General features: G+C 48.8%; 9 protein-coding genes across 9 annotated transcripts; 5 read left to right on the plus strand and 4 right to left on the minus strand.

Annotated features, from left to right (window-relative positions):
• Positions 1–79: 79 nt before the first annotated feature.
• F4817DRAFT_316047 (ribosomal protein S13) lies at positions 80–510 on the minus strand (the record flags this gene model as incomplete). Its single annotated transcript, XM_049300617.1, has 2 exons — positions 80–406; positions 475–510. The coding sequence occupies 2 exons, from the start codon at positions 508–510 to the stop codon at positions 80–82; spliced, it is 363 nt and encodes a 120-aa protein (XP_049159000.1).
• Positions 511–878: 368 nt separating this feature from the next.
• F4817DRAFT_338010 (cyclophilin-like domain-containing protein) lies at positions 879–2065 on the plus strand. The gene is made up of 3 exons (XM_049303369.1): positions 879–1405; positions 1468–1594; positions 1667–2065. The coding sequence occupies exons 1-3, from the start codon at positions 1078–1080 to the stop codon at positions 1836–1838; spliced, it is 627 nt and encodes a 208-aa protein (XP_049159001.1). The 5' UTR covers positions 879–1077; the 3' UTR covers positions 1839–2065.
• A 246-nt stretch (positions 2066–2311) lies between these two features.
• On the plus strand, positions 2312–3066 carry F4817DRAFT_338014 (trm112p-like protein). Its single transcript, XM_049303370.1, has 2 exons — positions 2312–2545; positions 2646–3066. The coding sequence occupies exons 1-2, from the start codon at positions 2360–2362 to the stop codon at positions 2841–2843; spliced, it is 384 nt and encodes a 127-aa protein (XP_049159002.1). The 5' UTR covers positions 2312–2359; the 3' UTR covers positions 2844–3066.
• A 19-nt stretch (positions 3067–3085) lies between these two features.
• On the minus strand, positions 3086–4438 carry F4817DRAFT_112412 (BIG1-domain-containing protein). The gene is made up of 4 exons (XM_049297494.1): positions 4193–4438; positions 3779–4122; positions 3505–3726; positions 3086–3453 (listed from the first exon to the last, which is right to left on the minus strand). Exons 1-4 carry the CDS (start codon positions 4288–4290, stop codon positions 3317–3319), a joined length of 801 nt encoding a protein of 266 aa, XP_049159003.1. The 5' UTR covers positions 4291–4438; the 3' UTR covers positions 3086–3316.
• Positions 4439–4600: 162 nt separating this feature from the next.
• Positions 4601–5597, plus strand: F4817DRAFT_112609 (nucleolar protein 12-domain-containing protein). Its single transcript, XM_049297496.1, has 2 exons — positions 4601–4960; positions 5038–5597. Exons 1-2 carry the CDS (start codon positions 4748–4750, stop codon positions 5482–5484), a joined length of 660 nt encoding a protein of 219 aa, XP_049159004.1. The 5' UTR covers positions 4601–4747; the 3' UTR covers positions 5485–5597.
• Positions 5598–5759: 162 nt separating this feature from the next.
• Positions 5760–6485, minus strand: F4817DRAFT_316052 (tropomyosin; the record flags this gene model as incomplete). Its single annotated transcript, XM_049300618.1, has 3 exons — positions 5760–5922; positions 5989–6293; positions 6465–6485. 3 exons carry the CDS (start codon positions 6483–6485, stop codon positions 5760–5762), a joined length of 489 nt encoding a protein of 162 aa, XP_049159005.1.
• A 441-nt stretch (positions 6486–6926) lies between these two features.
• Positions 6927–8987, plus strand: F4817DRAFT_338019 (uncharacterized protein). The gene is made up of 2 exons (XM_049303371.1): positions 6927–7491; positions 7562–8987. Exons 1-2 carry the CDS (start codon positions 7221–7223, stop codon positions 8659–8661), a joined length of 1371 nt encoding a protein of 456 aa, XP_049159006.1. The 5' UTR covers positions 6927–7220; the 3' UTR covers positions 8662–8987.
• Positions 8988–9827: 840 nt separating this feature from the next.
• On the plus strand, positions 9828–14684 carry F4817DRAFT_338022 (histone H3-K4 methyltransferase Set1). The gene is made up of 3 exons (XM_049303372.1): positions 9828–10863; positions 10942–13963; positions 14022–14684. The coding sequence occupies exons 1-3, from the start codon at positions 10237–10239 to the stop codon at positions 14123–14125; spliced, it is 3753 nt and encodes a 1250-aa protein (XP_049159007.1). The 5' UTR covers positions 9828–10236; the 3' UTR covers positions 14126–14684.
• A 41-nt stretch (positions 14685–14725) lies between these two features.
• Positions 14726–15898, minus strand: F4817DRAFT_112632 (Fcf1-domain-containing protein). The gene is made up of 3 exons (XM_049297498.1): positions 15645–15898; positions 15095–15525; positions 14726–15008 (listed from the first exon to the last, which is right to left on the minus strand). Exons 1-3 carry the CDS (start codon positions 15678–15680, stop codon positions 14873–14875), a joined length of 603 nt encoding a protein of 200 aa, XP_049159008.1. The 5' UTR covers positions 15681–15898; the 3' UTR covers positions 14726–14872.
• Positions 15899–16172: the final 274 nt, after the last annotated feature.

Below are 16172 nucleotides of genomic sequence, written 5' to 3' on the forward strand. Positions count from 1 at the left end.
ATGACTTCAATGGGGCCAACAGCAGCTTATTCCCGCAATGCCACGCGGAATACCCCCAAGAATAGCATGCCGTCTTTTTTTAAATCTTGGAGTACGTGCCTCCTCTCTCGAGGGTATTCAGCTTCTTCGCCGTCTCGATCTGGTTCCTCGTCCGCTGTCCGCGCACCGGCAGACCCATAGCATGTCTCCTTCCCCTAATCGTGCCCATATCTCGCAGCCGCTTGATGTTGTCCTGGACTATCCTCCTGGCGTCGTTTTCTATCGTCATCGTCGATAGTTCGGCTGTTAGGGCTGTGACTGTCTTGGGAGCGACTGTGCCGATCCGGGCTAGAGGGTGGATTGTGTACTTGGCCATGATGCGCGCGGATAGCTGCGGCCCTAGACCGTAGAAGCTCTCGAGGGCTTTCTGTACGGTTCCTTGAATTAGGACTGCGGCTTCTTCTTGTGGAGTGGTGGATTTGGAGGGAAGCTTACCCTGACGAGTTTCTTCTCGTGGAAGTTCACTCCCATTATGAACACCTGAGTTTGGTTAGTGGTTATATTCCATGGTAAGTGAAAAATTGGCTTCAGAGAGCTCACCATCTTGGGCAAAGTTAGCAAGGGCCTCTGTTGAATATGGTCGTGATATTCCCCTCCAAGTTCGCGACGGGCAGGGCAAGGCTTTCTACCAATTGCGCATAATTGGTTTAGATCGTCGGCACTGGTCATTAGCTAATCGCGAATTTGAGAAGTGTTATCGGTAGGTACCTCTTAGGCTAAGTTCCTTTGTTAGATACATAAGCTGGTCGATAAGTTGATAGGCTTCTAACCGGTTAGTGTAGTGGACCCCGCATTCAACCGCCGCTATCTGTCTCGCTGTTAGGTCGCTCCGTTTAGGTAGTTCAGGGGTCTTAGAACGTTGCGACAGCTCCTGCACTGAAACGTCGCCTTTTAATTGAGCTTCTGTGTCCTTTCCAATCCTTCATCCTATTTCTCGTCTTTGAAATAGTGCCATTTCCCCTGGGCATTTACCATCATCATACTTCAATTGATTTCTTTCAATCTGCCTGACTGGTCTTGGCAGTCTATATAACAAACATGTTTAACCTCCGCCGACTTCTCGCCAGCGCCCTACTGCTGGTGGGTGTAAGTGTCATCTGCTTCTCCCAGACGGCCGCCGCCACCAAGGGACCTAAGATTACTCACAAGGTCTACTTTGATATCACACACGGCGATGAGCCTCTAGGCCGAATTGTCATGGGTCTCTACGGCAAGACCGTCCCCAAGACCACCGAGAACTTCCGAGCTCTTGCTACCGGCGAGAAGGGCTTTGGTTACGAAGGATCTACTTTCCACCGAGTTATCAAGCAGTTCATGATCCAGGGAGGTGACTTCACCAAGGGTGATGGCACTGGTGGCAAGTCGAGTAAGTGCTAATACTCTTGTTCAACGGGGGGAAGAGAATGTACTAATTATTTGCCTCTGTAGTCTACGGTGAGAAGTTCCCCGACGAGAACTTCAAGCTAAAGCACTCCAAGGAGGGTCTCCTCTCCATGGCGAACGCTGGCAAGGACACCAATGGATCTCAGTTCTTCATCACCACCGTTATCACCTCGTAAGGCTTCCCAATTTAACAATGAACATGAAGATAATGTTAGAGTATCGTAATAAACTAACCGTATACTAGGTGGCTGGATGGCCGACACGTTGTATTCGGTGAAGTGTTGGAGGGCATGGACATTGTCAAGAAGATTGAGAATGTCAAGACTAAGCCCGGCGACAAGCCCGAGAAGGAAATCAAGATTGCCAAGAGCGGAGAGCTCGAGGTGCCGCCTGAAGGTATCCACGTTGAGCTATAAGCACAAGTCCCAAACCACTGTATTCGTCCCGCCTGTCTCCGTCGTTTTCTTACTGATGCGTCTACCACCTGGTTCCAGATAATCAAGGAGAATCCGAATGGGCTTCGGGACATTCAACCGAACAGGAGAAACCCGTAGTTGACGAGACTGCTGCTCTCTCTGCTGAATGGTCCGTTTTCCAGAAGGCTCTTCTTTTCGGTGTTATTCTTGCTGCTATCGCTTTCTACATTCGCCTGTCGAAGAGGAGAAACGACCGGGACGACATTGCCTACGAGAAGACGATGGCTTAGACTTGTGGTTATTTACTCTTTCAAATGAAAAATATATGGCATATCTGATAAAAATGATGTCTTATTTTATTAAGCGTAGTTGTTGTGCTCGTTATTCTTATTGTCGTCTCCCATCACGTGTGACTTGTAAAAATCGTTAAATTTTATTTGCGCCGGGTCAATTTCTAGACCTTACGAACTTGAAAAAATTCTTGTCGAGTCTTATACATAACCTCAACTTCTTACATCAAGATGAAGGTCCTCAGTCTTAATTTCCTGACCTGCGCGGTCAAGGCGTGCAAAAGCTCCTCGAATTCGTATCCCCTTCATCCCAAAGATGCAGAGCTGGTGCAGGACGATATCGAGGTGAATGCCCAACTGCTGCTCAATGTACTGCCCCGCATCGATTGGACAGCTTTGTCTACGACGGCTACCGAAGTATGTAACTTTTCTTAAGCTCTTTTTAAATCACTTCATAAGCCTGTGAACAAGTAAAGTAAATAAGGGCCTATTGAATCCAAAACTAAAAAATTTCTAGCTCGGCTTCCCAGCCCTACCGCCTCAAGCGCCATCAGTGGAAGAGCTACAAGGCGACGAGCAGAAGATGAAGGACCTGCACAACCTGCTCATGGAGACGCAGATCATGGAGGGCAAGCTCGTGTGCGCCAACTGTGGCCACGAGTATGCCGTCCGTGAGGGCATCGCCAACTTTCTTTTGCCGAGTCACCTGGTTTAGCATTGTTAGCATTTGCTAGGACGGGGGAGCTTGAGGCAAGGCGAGGCATGGCAAGTGGGCACTGAACTGTGCTACTATTTGGAATCTATCTAGACGACTACAAGCACATAAGGCTTGGGTGGGCGTTCCGGAGTTAAGCTGAGGCGCGAAAACTACATCTGGCCTATGAGGTTACTCTATAGGCACGGCGGAGAGAACCTTCAAAAGGGGCGAGGAGAAAGGGAAAAGGAAAAGGCCGTGGTCAATTCTAGTTGCATATACCTATATCTACACTACAGTCTCCTTCCGATTCGATAAATGATATTGATGTATACCTTGCTTGCTTGGTGAAGTCAGTCTTATTCGACTTCTTCCGTGATGCTACCCGTTACCCTGACTCCGATGACCCAATAGTAATTCGTACACACTGCTCAAATTATACGCAGCCTTGATACATCTACCGACTAGACCGCTTTCCTACGTGTATCGTCTATCTACTGCTTCTTATGCGCGGCAGGACCCATCACCTTGTCGAATGCGCCGTAGGGAACTTCGAGGCTGGCGACTGCAGCAATACCGGCGTAGAGAATCGATAGGAGGATGACTAGAGCGATGAGAGCCGTGAAGATGCCTGTTGTTTGGTTAGTATCGGAACGAATCTGCAATGGGTAACTGGACTGACCTGGTGAGAAGTACTGGTACTTCTCAAATAGAGGTAGGTTGCTGGTGTCATTAAGAGCTCTCTGCTGAACAGAATGTACGTCTCTCTTCAATTCCGCGGGTACGCCATCCTGGAACACGGCCGTGTAGGTCGGGGGCACCTCCTTTCGCGGAGCACCGGCGTAGATAACCGTGTAAGAACCGTCCCTATCGAACTGTTCCAGCACCATTCCGAGTTCGTCATCTATATCCCATCAGCATTGTATCCTCAGAGAGAGTCCAATAATTATATTTACCGTTTTCCCCTAATGCGTGAGCGTCGTTAACGGATGGTAAAGGAGCTAATTCGAGTTGGTCGACAAATAGTTGCGATCTTCCTTCACAGGACTTCCTAACGAATGCTACTACATCGTCCGTATTCAACTCCCCAATTACCTCTGGGAGTGAGTAGCGACTCTGGGCCTTGTCATGATAACGGAGGAGGTTCGGTACTGCATCCCCGACCAAGTTGGCCCTGTTGAGGTTTGGTTGCGAGACAATGAGGTATCGATCGGTCGGGCAGCTCTTGAGAGCCTTTTGAAGAGTCGCAAGGACTTCGGAATTCGATTGTATTAATTCCCCGTTGGCCGGCACATCCAGGCTGGTGAATACACGCGATTAGCTACATCGTCCATGCGAGGCGAAGGGATGATAAGAGTCGTGTTGCGTACCTAGCACTAGAGAACATAACGATAGGGGACGAGTCGGAGAAGGCGTGCGCAGAAGTGCAGCACGCTGCCAGCGCTGCCGCAGACCGAGAAAGACGCATCGTGATGTCGGGCGTCTTGCGAAAATGCTTTATGGTTGAATAGATGAAATAAGACGGGGCTTGAGCTAAAGTGAAGCTCTTTGGAAGTTGACGTTTGACCTGTTTTAGAGACGCGGCATGTTCCGGCCTATGAAATTCCGGGTGCAGGTTACGGCGTCATTTGGGGGGCTTGTAGGCCTCTGCAGGGTCCCTAAATGTGCTGGAACTTAGCAGGCTGGCCGCCAATATGCAAGGCGGGGCCAATCAGATAGTGATAGATTAATGAACTGGACGCAACGGTCCAAGTCGCTAAAATTTATTACCTATCACAGTGGCTTCGAGCTACAATCAACACTTTCACTTTGATATCCCCTAGATTTTTGCCCGGCCTCTGCTCCGATCTAAAATCGAACTTTCTATCTTATACACTTATTCTTGATCAACTTTGTCTTTTGTCTTTGCGCATTGGAAAAATAAAATGTTTGCACGCCCACGGCCAAAGAAGGGCTTACTCGTACCGCCGCCGAAGAAACGCAAGGCTCAGCATTTGATCGAAGAGATCAAATTTGATAACGATGCTCGTTCCGATTATCTGACCGGCTTCCATAAGCGCAAATTGCAAAGGATAAAGAATGCGCAGGAACAGGCTGCTCAGAGGGCCAGGCAGGAAAAGATCGAGATTAGAAAGAAGGCATGTGGAGTGTATTTGTGTATTTGTTATTGAGAAAGTCAGAACTACTAGGTCGCTAATACGAGTCGTTTCTATAGATACGGGAAGATCGAAAGAGAGAAGTCGAAGAGCATGTCCAAAACGTCAATGCTATCCTAAAGCAAGCACAAGAGGCAGGTTACGTGGGAGGGGAAGAAGCCTCAAACGATGAAGCAGACGAATGGGGAGGGTTTAAGGATACACCTGCACTAGAACCCGTTGATCACGAGGAAGAATACATTGACGAAGAGCGGTATACTACGGTCACAATAGAGTCGGTCAGTGTGTCTAAGGATGGATTGTCGAGCACTAAACCAGAGGACTCGGGCGAGGAGGATCAAGAGACAGCAAAGCAAGACTCGGAACATGCTCCTCCAGGAAGCAAGGAGAAAGCCAGGCCGCCCAAGAAGAAGAAACCGAAGTTCAGATACGAGTCCAAGGCGGATAGGCAACTGAACCAGAGGAAACAGAAAGCAGCCAAGATTAGAAAGAAACCAAGTGGTTGATTAGCGCATTCCCTATCCGTCTCGCGGGCTTTGCTGCAGCAAATACCAACATAAAACGTCCACCAAATAAACATGCCCTAAACTTGACTTCTCTTCAACTGCCACCGCGACATTTCTGTCCCTTTCAAAATTGTCGGTAAGGTCGGTCGATCAAGCCAGGCCTCCGCCGTATAAGTTGACATAGTGCCAGTGCTGGTAAGAAAAAAGAAATCCTTGGCCTCTAAGGCACAGCCTCGACGTCTCGCGACACCGGTCTCGACGAAAGTAATACCGCCCTAAATGTTGCTGATCTCGGCCTGGAGGTCCTCCAACTCCTTCTGGAGACCCTGGTACTTCTTGGACATCTCCTCGTACTTCGTCTCCCACTGGTCTCGCTCGTTCTCCAACGCCTGTACCTTGCGCTCAAAATGGCCGGCTTTCACGTCAGTCTGGCGGAGCCTATAGTTTGTGACTGTTAGAACCCCGTAAAACCCCCAAGTGTCTCGAGCGCGTTTTGCGACTTACTTTTCATTTGTCTCACGGAGGGTCTTGTCTGCCTCCTCGGCTTCTTCCTCAAGCAGCTGAAGTCTTCGTTGAAGGGTCTCGTTGTGCGTACCATGTTGCAAGCCCTCATCGGCCGTCTTCTTCAAATCCTTGATAGTGGTGTCGAGCTTCTCGTTCTCAGACTCGAGGAGACCGTTTTTGTGGGAGAGGGAGGTAATCTCTTGCTCCTTGGCGAGGTTTTCCTGCTCGAGAGCCTTGACTTTAGTCTGTAACTCTTCGACTTTGGCAGCAGACTCGTCAGCCTCCAGACGGAGCTGGTTCATTCTCTACAAAAAAGATAGATGTTAATATCATCGTAAATCGATGTTTATATATAAAAATATGCTTCATAATGCTGCGTTGCTGGACTTTGTAGTTTGGTCTCGAGTACCCCTTTGATATCGCGCTCTGCTTGATGGTGGGGTAAAGGGGGAAATCTGAGAGATAGATCAACTCACCTCTCTGATGCGGTCCGCCATTTTGGGATGGGTGCTTAGAAGTAAAGCTAAAGGGAAAAGACAAGAAGGTTTATTGGGACGATCGGTGAAGCAGGTTAGGTGCTGGATTAGGTAGACAACGAAGGGAGGCTAGAGACTTTGAAGAGAATAAGGGAAAAGGAGCTTGTTGAATAGTCGTGGAATTTCATATGTAAGGCGAGTGGGTTGGTACTAGATTGCCCCGCCTTCCCTATTGCTTATTGCCCTGGAAAGTGACCGATAGGGGATAGAGGGACCCGTCTCATGATTTGTTTTGGGCGCACAGTGCCTCTAGCTTTATCACATGTGGGCCTACCTCGTAATATTTGGTTAGAAACGTACTGTATTAATTTTTAAACCCACACTGTACATAATTGCATGGCAACGGAAGGGGCCTATGTCACTATGTACCGAATCTTAGTTGCTTTGGCAACTGCCATTCCACCCAAATAAAGTTAGAACAACATTCAAACCATTCTCTTAAAGAAATGAGAACGAGGCAAACAATGGATCCATTTCATCAATAATTGTCCACCGCCGAATACTACTCTCCAACTTCACATTACGCTACCAATCATTGGATTTTGTTTGTTGCTAAAGCAGAAGTCTGTGCTGATGGGGAGTCGGCTCTCCTCAACAATATAGACGTAAACATACAGCAATTACGACATCGCATCCAGTTCTCACAGGTAACAGTAGCGTATTTGCCGCCTATTTTCTCAGTCAACCTTGCCCACGATGTTAGCGGCCCGAGATCAAGAGAATTTGGCTTTTAGCCACCAGAATGGTGCTGCCCTGAAGCAGCAGCAAGGGCAAGCGAAGCGCCAACTCCAGCCCAAGACACCCGGTGCAAGATATGCGAACACACCTATTAAAGTCCCTCTAAATGACGAAAACGGTGCAGGTGGTGCCAAGAGCATCCTCGGTGGTAGATCAAGAGGCAATGAGAATACACTCACAACCAAAGGAGGCAAAAGTGTGAATAAGTCCAACCTTGCCACGCCCTCAGGTATGCGCTCTGCTATTGTTTAACCCTCGAAGTTGTCATATTTTCTCTCGAGACTAACGCATAAGAGTAGGTCCGCGTAGCAGAGCACCTTTGGGTGACAAGACTACCAACGCAAAAGCAAAGGGTTCGCAGGCAATTACTGTTAAGAGCGCTGCTCGCGAATTAGAAAAGTCCCAGGGCAAGGCACCGGGAACTATTCGACCCAAGCAGAAGCAACCGCAAGCCGAATTACAGAAGTTAGTAGTTCACGCCGAAGGGGCGGATTCGCTAAGTGAAGAGGAGATTGAATATTGTCCTCCTAAACCGAAGGACCTCCCTTATGAGTCTGACGTGTTTCCTGATGGTGCCCTCAAATTTGACGCCTTAAAACCAGAGAACTTATTCAAGGGCTATTATGACCATTATTTTAACCCTGTTGATGAGAATGGCGTCTCATTGGCTGACAGAGAGTTGGAAGAGAGAAACCGAAAGGCCATGGAGGAATGCGACAGGCGCATCCAGGAAGATATCGACAGCATCGAGTGGGGTATTCAAGAAGAACCGGAGACCACTAATAAGGCAACCTTCGTTCCAACTCGAGCACCTCTCGGGGTTAAGAGAACGGCGATGAACAGGGCGCCATCCACTATTCAAGCAAAGAAGGCTGCTAGAGCTCTATCGATAGATGATACGACTAAGTCACTACAGCGAAAGGCAGCAAGGCCCGTGGAAGTCAGTAGAATCCCGGCCAAGAAGACTACATCTCTTCCTATACCTAGCTTCAGACGACAAGTCGGCACCCAGTCCCAGGTACTCCCTAGGAAAACATCCACGGAGATCGAGGCAAATTCACGAACTACAATTGGCTATAACAAAGGTCGATCTACTGCCTCGATACTTGCTCAGGGGACCACGAAGCCCGAAAGACCTGCATCAAAGACTGGATTTTCCCGTACTAACACGACGTTGTCAAACGAGTCTGACCGAACTATCACTCCTGCTCGATACGCTCACACACAAGCTGTAGTCGCGGCCGAAGATCAGGAGTGGAAGGAGAGGGTTCCATTCCTCTCCATCTTCAACCCCGAGGAGGACGAGGACGACGATGACTTCGATCTCCTCGCGGGAAGTACGCTCAAAGGTCCATGTGTGGACGAAGACGAAGATTTCGAGTTCAAACTTGCTGATTAGAAGTTTCCTGCCATGCACATTATAATAGGAGTCGGTGGTTGATTTTATGAAATGGAGTTGGCGTCTGCTCGCGTGCGCATTAGACTTTACTACATGCAGAAAAAAATGCCTCTGACAGTATTAAGGCTCTTCTTGTATTGATAGTTCATTAAGGCAGTTGGTTACAGTATTCTACCTATACTATGTAATGAGACCTTTCAAACACCGGTCCTAGATCAAGTTGCATTTAGTGAGCTAGGTTGGCTAGCCTTAATGAATATACCTATGTCTTAAGTTGGCCCTGCAAACGCTCAGTTCACTCTTTAGTTAAATTGTGCAAAAAATACTTTGGCATCGAAGGATTAGGCGAACTTCTAAAATCAGATCAGAGATTATATATTTGTATTATTCAAGATTTTCCGGTGCTTCCGTTTAGAAGCCTGACAAGTGGCTGAGCCACACACCAGTTATAGTTATCTACAAATAGCAATTGCTCTGGCCGTGTGTCTGGCTGACGTGGAGGCTTGAATGACTGCTAGAAGATAAGAATTACAAGAATATTTATCAACATGTGTCCCAATGAGTAATTTTAGATCAAATAACTCTTCGTGAGTTTTTCTTTGACTAGATTCGTCTCTTATCTAGAGCTGATATTAAAATATCTTATTTTATACCTATAGAATACCAGTGTACCTAGTAATTACTTATAAGCCTCAGTTGAATTAGGCTACAATTTTCTGCTCAACAGTCCTTGGTAGAACCCTTGCAGCCCCTGAAGGCAGAGATGCATATTGAATAGTAGATAGTCAAATCACTCTGAGGCGGGTGCCTGACTAGGTAAAAAGGAGTCGCATCAGGTTCTGGATCTGACGGACAAAGCCGATTCTATTCGCTCTGGATGATTGTTCACGATACATGCAGGCAGAAAACAGCGAATAACAAATAGTGGTGACGTTGTAATGCATAAGGAGGAAGTTCCGACTGCCAATACAGACTTATGCACGTACCTAATGTAGCCTAGCTGCCTAGCAACGCCACATGTAGGTACAAGTGCGGCTACGAAACATACATCCTTCGGATAGACCTGAGGACAAAAACAGAACAGAGATGTGGCTCAGGTGTGGCTACCGTCCCCCGGACTAGGTTGGCCCCATCCCTGAAATCAGAATCTGGCTTTGCCCATCAACCGCCAATTCAACTTTTCGGCATCAGCCTCTTCATTCTCCATCTGCCGCCCGTCCTTTTTCAACTAAGGCCCAGTCTCGACCTCGCCGGTGCAAATTTCATAGGCACACATTCTACATTTATTTGCGACCGTACTGGGCTGGCTTTTAGTCATATACCCTTCTTTATTCGCCTTCCACGTCGTCAAGACCAAGATACTTGTCTTTTGACGAGTCCACACGTCAGATCTCCGATCCTGTCGCGTGGACGCAGAAGTTTCGCGTATCCTCCTACCACCTCCACCCCCGACTTCAGTACATCCATCACACACCCTCCTTTCGCGTCATAAATGAATGGTGTTTTCGACCATTGCCGGTTCGAGATATGATGGTCGGTGGATAGTCGGAGCCGCCAACTTCGACCCTCCGAATCATGGCTCCTAGCGCTGGTTATAAGGAGTTCTTTCCTAACGCTCCTCGCGCTGCCAGAGACAAGGCTAATGAACGGGAACGCGAGAAGTCCTCGAGGACATCAGAAGCTATCGAACATGATTCCAAAACGGCAACACCTGCTCACCGCGATGGCGCCAAGTACGATTCATCGTTGTCTGATGCCGCACATCCCCCGACAGATGATACCGAGTCCTTGCAAGGGGATATCCTCAATGGTGTTGGTTCCGCAAGCTCCCATGCGAGTACCGCATCCTCTGTTTTCACCACCTTCAATTCTTCCGCTGCCTTAAATGCTTCTTCACGCGCATCCAACAGCAACCTCACTCCTCTTACTATATCGGGCTCGCCCACAAACCCCCCACATATACAAGCCGCGAAGCAGCGCACCTCCGCCATTCACAATACTACCAGCAGATCTGATAGTACGAATCCCACAATGGCCACGGGGTCGTCGTCTAGTCTTCCCAGCGTCGTCAAGCGCCTCCCAGCTCGAGACCCTAACCTTACTATAAAGGGAACCAAGTGCATACACGATCCTTCAACCGACAAGAGCTTGTCTTCGAGCGATAGGAAAACATTGAAACCCAAATACAAGAATATCGGCTTGGTACGTATAATATATTATATGGATAGAGGGGGAGCGTCATCTGCTTTGCGTGAGAACTTTGGCTAATACACTGAATAGGAAGATGACGCTCCCCCTCTAGACCCTCGCCTATCCAAGGGTAGCTGGCTTGACTACATCAATGTCGACTTCCATCTACCTAAGGCGAGGCTACGCCAAACTCCGTATAATCTTAAGCCGTACCCGTATGATGCTGCCACCTCTATTGGCCCTGGGCCGCCAACCCAGATCGTCGTCAGCGGATTTAACCCCCTGATCGCCTTCTCTAAGGTCGTGACTATTTTCACCTCGTTTGGCGATATTGCTGAGAGTAGCAATAAGATGCATCCTCACACAGGCAGTTATCTGGGCTTTGCGACCTTTCGATACCGAGACTCGAAGCAACCAAGACGGCCTCCCATCTCGGCCATCGATGCCGCAAGAAGAGCTGCTAGGGCCATGAACGGCAAGAAGATCGAGGCGAACCATATAAAGGTAGAGTTTGATCGGGATGGCAAGAAAAGTAGACTCATGCTCGAGACTATCCTTAAGAAGGATCAAGTCGAAGCGAAGCGTGCAACTGCTACGCCGCCTGTACCTACTGGTCCAAGGCTAATGCCTCCCGAGCTGCTCAGCCGAGCGCCTCCTGCTGCCCCGAGAGGTCCTGCTGCCGATCGACAACGACCCTCACTAGGAGGAACAGAGCCTGCCTGGGCACCACCGACGAAGCCTAAGGCTTATTCCATGTCGGTCGATATGCAACCTGTTCCGGCTACCCTCAAAGGCGAACCATACGTATTTGTTCCCGACTCTAGCGTTCCGGTGATGATTACAACGGTACCTCATATGAAAAAACGCCTGAAGGCGTTCCAATTTGAGGACATACGAGCCGACCGCGTTGGTTACTATATAATCTTCCCCAATACTACCTTCGGTCGCGATGAGGCCTACCGGTGCTTCAGATCAGCAGATGGCAGTGCCTTCTTCACCTATACTATGACAATGAAGCTCCATGGAGTTACTATATCAGGATCTTCCAACTCTACTGGTCCTCTACGAAGAAGCGAGCCAGAAAAGAGGCCATTGGCAGATACCCGCTATAGAGACGAACACCAGTATAGACCCCGCGACGAGCGACGTCGCGACGAAGAAGCAGTTTTGGAAGAAGAGAAAAAACAAAGAGCGAAGAACTTCGATCCCGTACTTGAGGCTGTTGAAGTTGTCCGTCGCGAGATGAAGGAGCATTTAATCAGACATATTAGGACTAAAGTCGCTATACCTGCCCTATTTACATTTCTAGACCCAAACAATCATGTAGCTAAAAGGCGAAGATTGAACCTCGAGAACCCGGCTGGCTCATCCCGACTTGCTGTCAGCGTCGAAGAGCGCGACGAAACTCCGATTAGTACTCCCAATTCGCGAGCCGACCCGATCGAACGCCGTACTGCTCGTCTCGATGTTACTGCTCTACCCCGTATCAGGAAAGCTAAAGGTCAAGGTGCTGCGCAGCGGAACTATGGGTTTACGGACCCGTTTGCGCGCAAAAGATCTTCTGTGGTACACAATGCCTTCCGTTCTCTTCACCATCGGCTGCAGCCTCCAGATAGCGATGACGAGGCATCCGAAGATGAAACCGAGAATCGCGACTCTGTTGCTCGTGATGCCGAAGAGCCAGATTCGCGCCCTCGTAGCCGATTGAGTACGGAGGATGATGTCTTCGAAGACGGCTTCGGTGATGAAGACTCCATGACAGATGCTAGTTTCCCTGTCAACGATGGACCTATTAAAGCAAAGAAGCGGAAGCTCGACTTGCATATCGAAGCTGCTATCAAGCGACAGAAGAAGTCCGACGAAGAGCTTTTTGGTGTTACCATTGATACGCTTGAGAGTGAATTCCCAAGTCCAACCGACGACGTGCCTATGCCCGATGCTGGACGTGACAATACCAAGAGTCTTAACCCTACCGAGCTGCCCACACCGACCGAGAAGCCTGTCAAGGGAAGGAAGAAGATGACCATAGCAAAGCCTAAGAAGAAGACCAAGAAGCAGCTTTTCGAAGAGCGTGAGGCCATGAAGAAGCAACAACAGGAAGCATACGTTGAGGAAGCTTTGGAGCAAACGAACAAGGAAGAGACCCAAGAGCCTGAAGAGCAGTCAGAAAAGCCAGCCGTGCAAGAAGCAATAGAAAAACCAGTTCTAAAGGACGAGCGCTTTTCTGATGCGGTACTCCCAGCAATGGCCCTTCCAGAACCATTTACTTTGTCGGTCAAATCCATGTCAAAGATTGAGCTCCAACCGAAAGATCATCCTGATGTTGGCAAGTTAAAGAAGAAATTTAAGCCTGTTGATGTCGGCGATCCCAGACTCTGGGTATGGAGGCACAATCGCGTGCGGGAGCTTAACACTGACAAGTCATCACCTGATGAACCCATTACCATTGAGGGTTATTACGTACCAAACCCTACTGGGTGTGCTCGTACGGAAGGCGTGAAGAAGATCCTCAACTCGGAGAAGTCTAAATATCTTCCTCATCATATCAAGGTCCAAAAGGCGAGGGAAGAGCGACAGCTCCGCGCAGCCAAGAAAGACGGCAAAGACACCGCAGCTGCAGCAGCGGAAGCGGCGAAGCTTGCAGCAGAGAAGTTATTAGCAAAGGGCAACTCGAGAGCAAATCGTGTCAACAATCGCCGTTTTGTCGCCGACCTGAACGATCAGAAGAGAACTCTAGGTCAGGACTCGGAGGTTCTTAGATTCAACCAGCTTAAGAAGCGGAAGAAGCCGGTCAAATTTGCTCGTTCTGCCATTCATAACTGGGGTCTCTACGCGATGGAGAACATTAACAAGGATGACATGATCATTGAGTATGTCGGCGAAGAGGTTCGACAGTCCATTTCCGAGATTCGGGAGAACCGTTATCTCAAGAGTGGCATTGGTAGCAGCTACCTCTTCCGTATCGACGACAGCACGGTCATCGACGCAACGAAGAAGGGTGGCATTGCGCGTTTCATCAACCACAGCTGCATGCCAAACTGTACAGCCAAGATTATCAAGGTGGAGGGTAGTAAGAGGATTGTCATCTATGCCCTGCGAGATATTGCTCAGAGTAAGTTCGCAGATACCCATCTAATAGTTTCATACGGTACTAACAAAAACTTGTATAGACGAGGAATTGACATACGACTACAAGTTTGAGAGAGAAATAGGGAGCTTGGATCGTATACCCTGCCTCTGCGGAACTGCGGCTTGCAAAGGTTTCCTCAATTAGTCCTCCTAATGACCTGCAGTCCGATGTTGGAACGGCATATTTGTTACACATTTGTCTGGCGCGGGGCGGTTTTTACTGCATTTTGATCCTCTTCATCTCAAGGTGGCGCGCCTCTAGATGTCCGCCTTGATATATATGCATCTAAGGAGTAAGCTCTCGCCGAAGGGCGCAACAAAAAAGGGGTGTACAGTAGTCGATTGTTTTTCTCCACCGGAGACGGGGGGCAATGGCGTTCTTGCGCGGCCTTTTTTCTTTTCTTTTCTCTCGAGCCCTTTTCAGGAAGTGGAACGGCACGGTATGACTGCACTTCATGTGTGTGCGTGTGGCAGTGACGTGGACTATAGAATCAAAAAGGTAACTAACCACCCATTTATACCCGGTGGTTTTCTTTTACGACGAGAGCTGTTGGGTATAAGAGACCCTTCAACGGAACGAGGTTATCAGTGTACATAGAAACCCATCCTAGGTGGCCTCGACCCCCGAAATGAGATGAGGATAATAATTGCATTGCCGTTATTCAACATGATTTTTATCGAGCACACACGTCTGATTAGCAACGTTTAATTTGTATTGTAGCCTTCCTTGAATTGAATTGAATTGACTGCTTTTGCTTTTATCTGCCTTTAACGCCGTCTGGTATGCCTTAAGCCAACCTAACTTGATATAATAATGTCTGCCCTAACGCCGGATGCCTCTAAATAGCTATGCATGCGTATGTATTATATGTCCTATAACTATAGATCCTCACTATTGAGGAGCGCCGGGCAATCTCTCGATCACGTATTTCCCCCGAGCTACGTTCATGATAGGGACACCGGGGATCTTGCGTATCCGGCGGCAGAGGTCCTTATCGTTGGTCGCGACGATGTATACGCGGTGTTTCCTGTTCGGTTGTGGTCAGCTACTAACTTACTTGACTTATATCGACACCACCACACAGCCGATCCAAAGACTCGAAATCAGACTTACATAACGCGATCGACAATGCAGTCATCAGCATAAACACCCTTATGATCACACGGCAACCTCTCCCACCTCTCGTCGCGCGCAATCCTCAGCGCAATCCTATACTTGGGTCCCAGCTTCTCCAGCTCCGCCATGACGCAGCTGGTGATGATGGGGGTGCACTTGGCGTACAGGCAGTCCATCATGGACTCGAGGAGCGGCAGCTTGCGCTGCACGGTGTGGCTGAGGAAGTTGGTGTCGACGAGGACGCTGTAGGGGGGTACCAGGGCTTCGTTGTGCTGGAAGAAGAGCGACGAGGGGAGCTGCGGGACTTCGCGGCGGACGACGTCGCCCGTGGCTGAGGGTTTGGCGGCTGCGGCGACGGCGACTTTGTCGGCGGCTTTGGTCTGGTTTTCTTTGAGGCGCGCGTCGCGGCGCGAGATTATGCGCTTGACCTGGATGGCGGGTTAGTATACATACTGGTGGTGGTGATGCTGTTTGGTGCTTATCGATAAGGGGATATCTAGATGATATGATGGTGAGTGTGGTGGGTGGGGAGGTGGATGGGACGGACCTGGGCGAACTTGCGCGTCTTCTTTGCGACACCCATGATTGAAGTAATTCTTGTCTCGGATCCGTATAGTATTTTCGATTGCGGGCGCGAGGGACTTGAATTCGCACGGGTACGTCAAGCAAGGTCAAAGTTGGTGGGCAAGTCTGAGTATCAAGATAATTGGAAATCTGCCGCCCAATGGGAAAATCTTGACCGCCCTGGGAAGTGGAATATCAGATTAGCCGCTGCTAATGTTTCGCCGGACCTTATGTAAGTACCTAAAGTAGTTAACTACCCAAAGTTCAAGTTGCTAATCTTAACGTCTAAACTTGGTCAGTGCGCGGGCACGTTCCGACGCGTTGATGTACATTAGGTACATTAGGTAATGTATGTACCTTATGTAAGTCATCGCATGTACCAATACTTTTTACCTACCAGCCCACTTGACGATTGCGTCTTAGCCAGTTTTTTTTTTTGGTTCTCACTTAAAGATGGGCTGGGGATGTCTCACATTTACGTCTAGAACGAAGAGCCACCACGTGGAATTTG

The sequence above is a fragment of the Daldinia loculata genome (genome assembly GCF_022478755.1).
Source record: "Daldinia loculata strain CBS 113971 unplaced genomic scaffold F4817scaffold_25, whole genome shotgun sequence".
Classification (NCBI taxonomy): Eukaryota; Fungi; Ascomycota; class Sordariomycetes; order Xylariales; family Hypoxylaceae; genus Daldinia; species Daldinia loculata.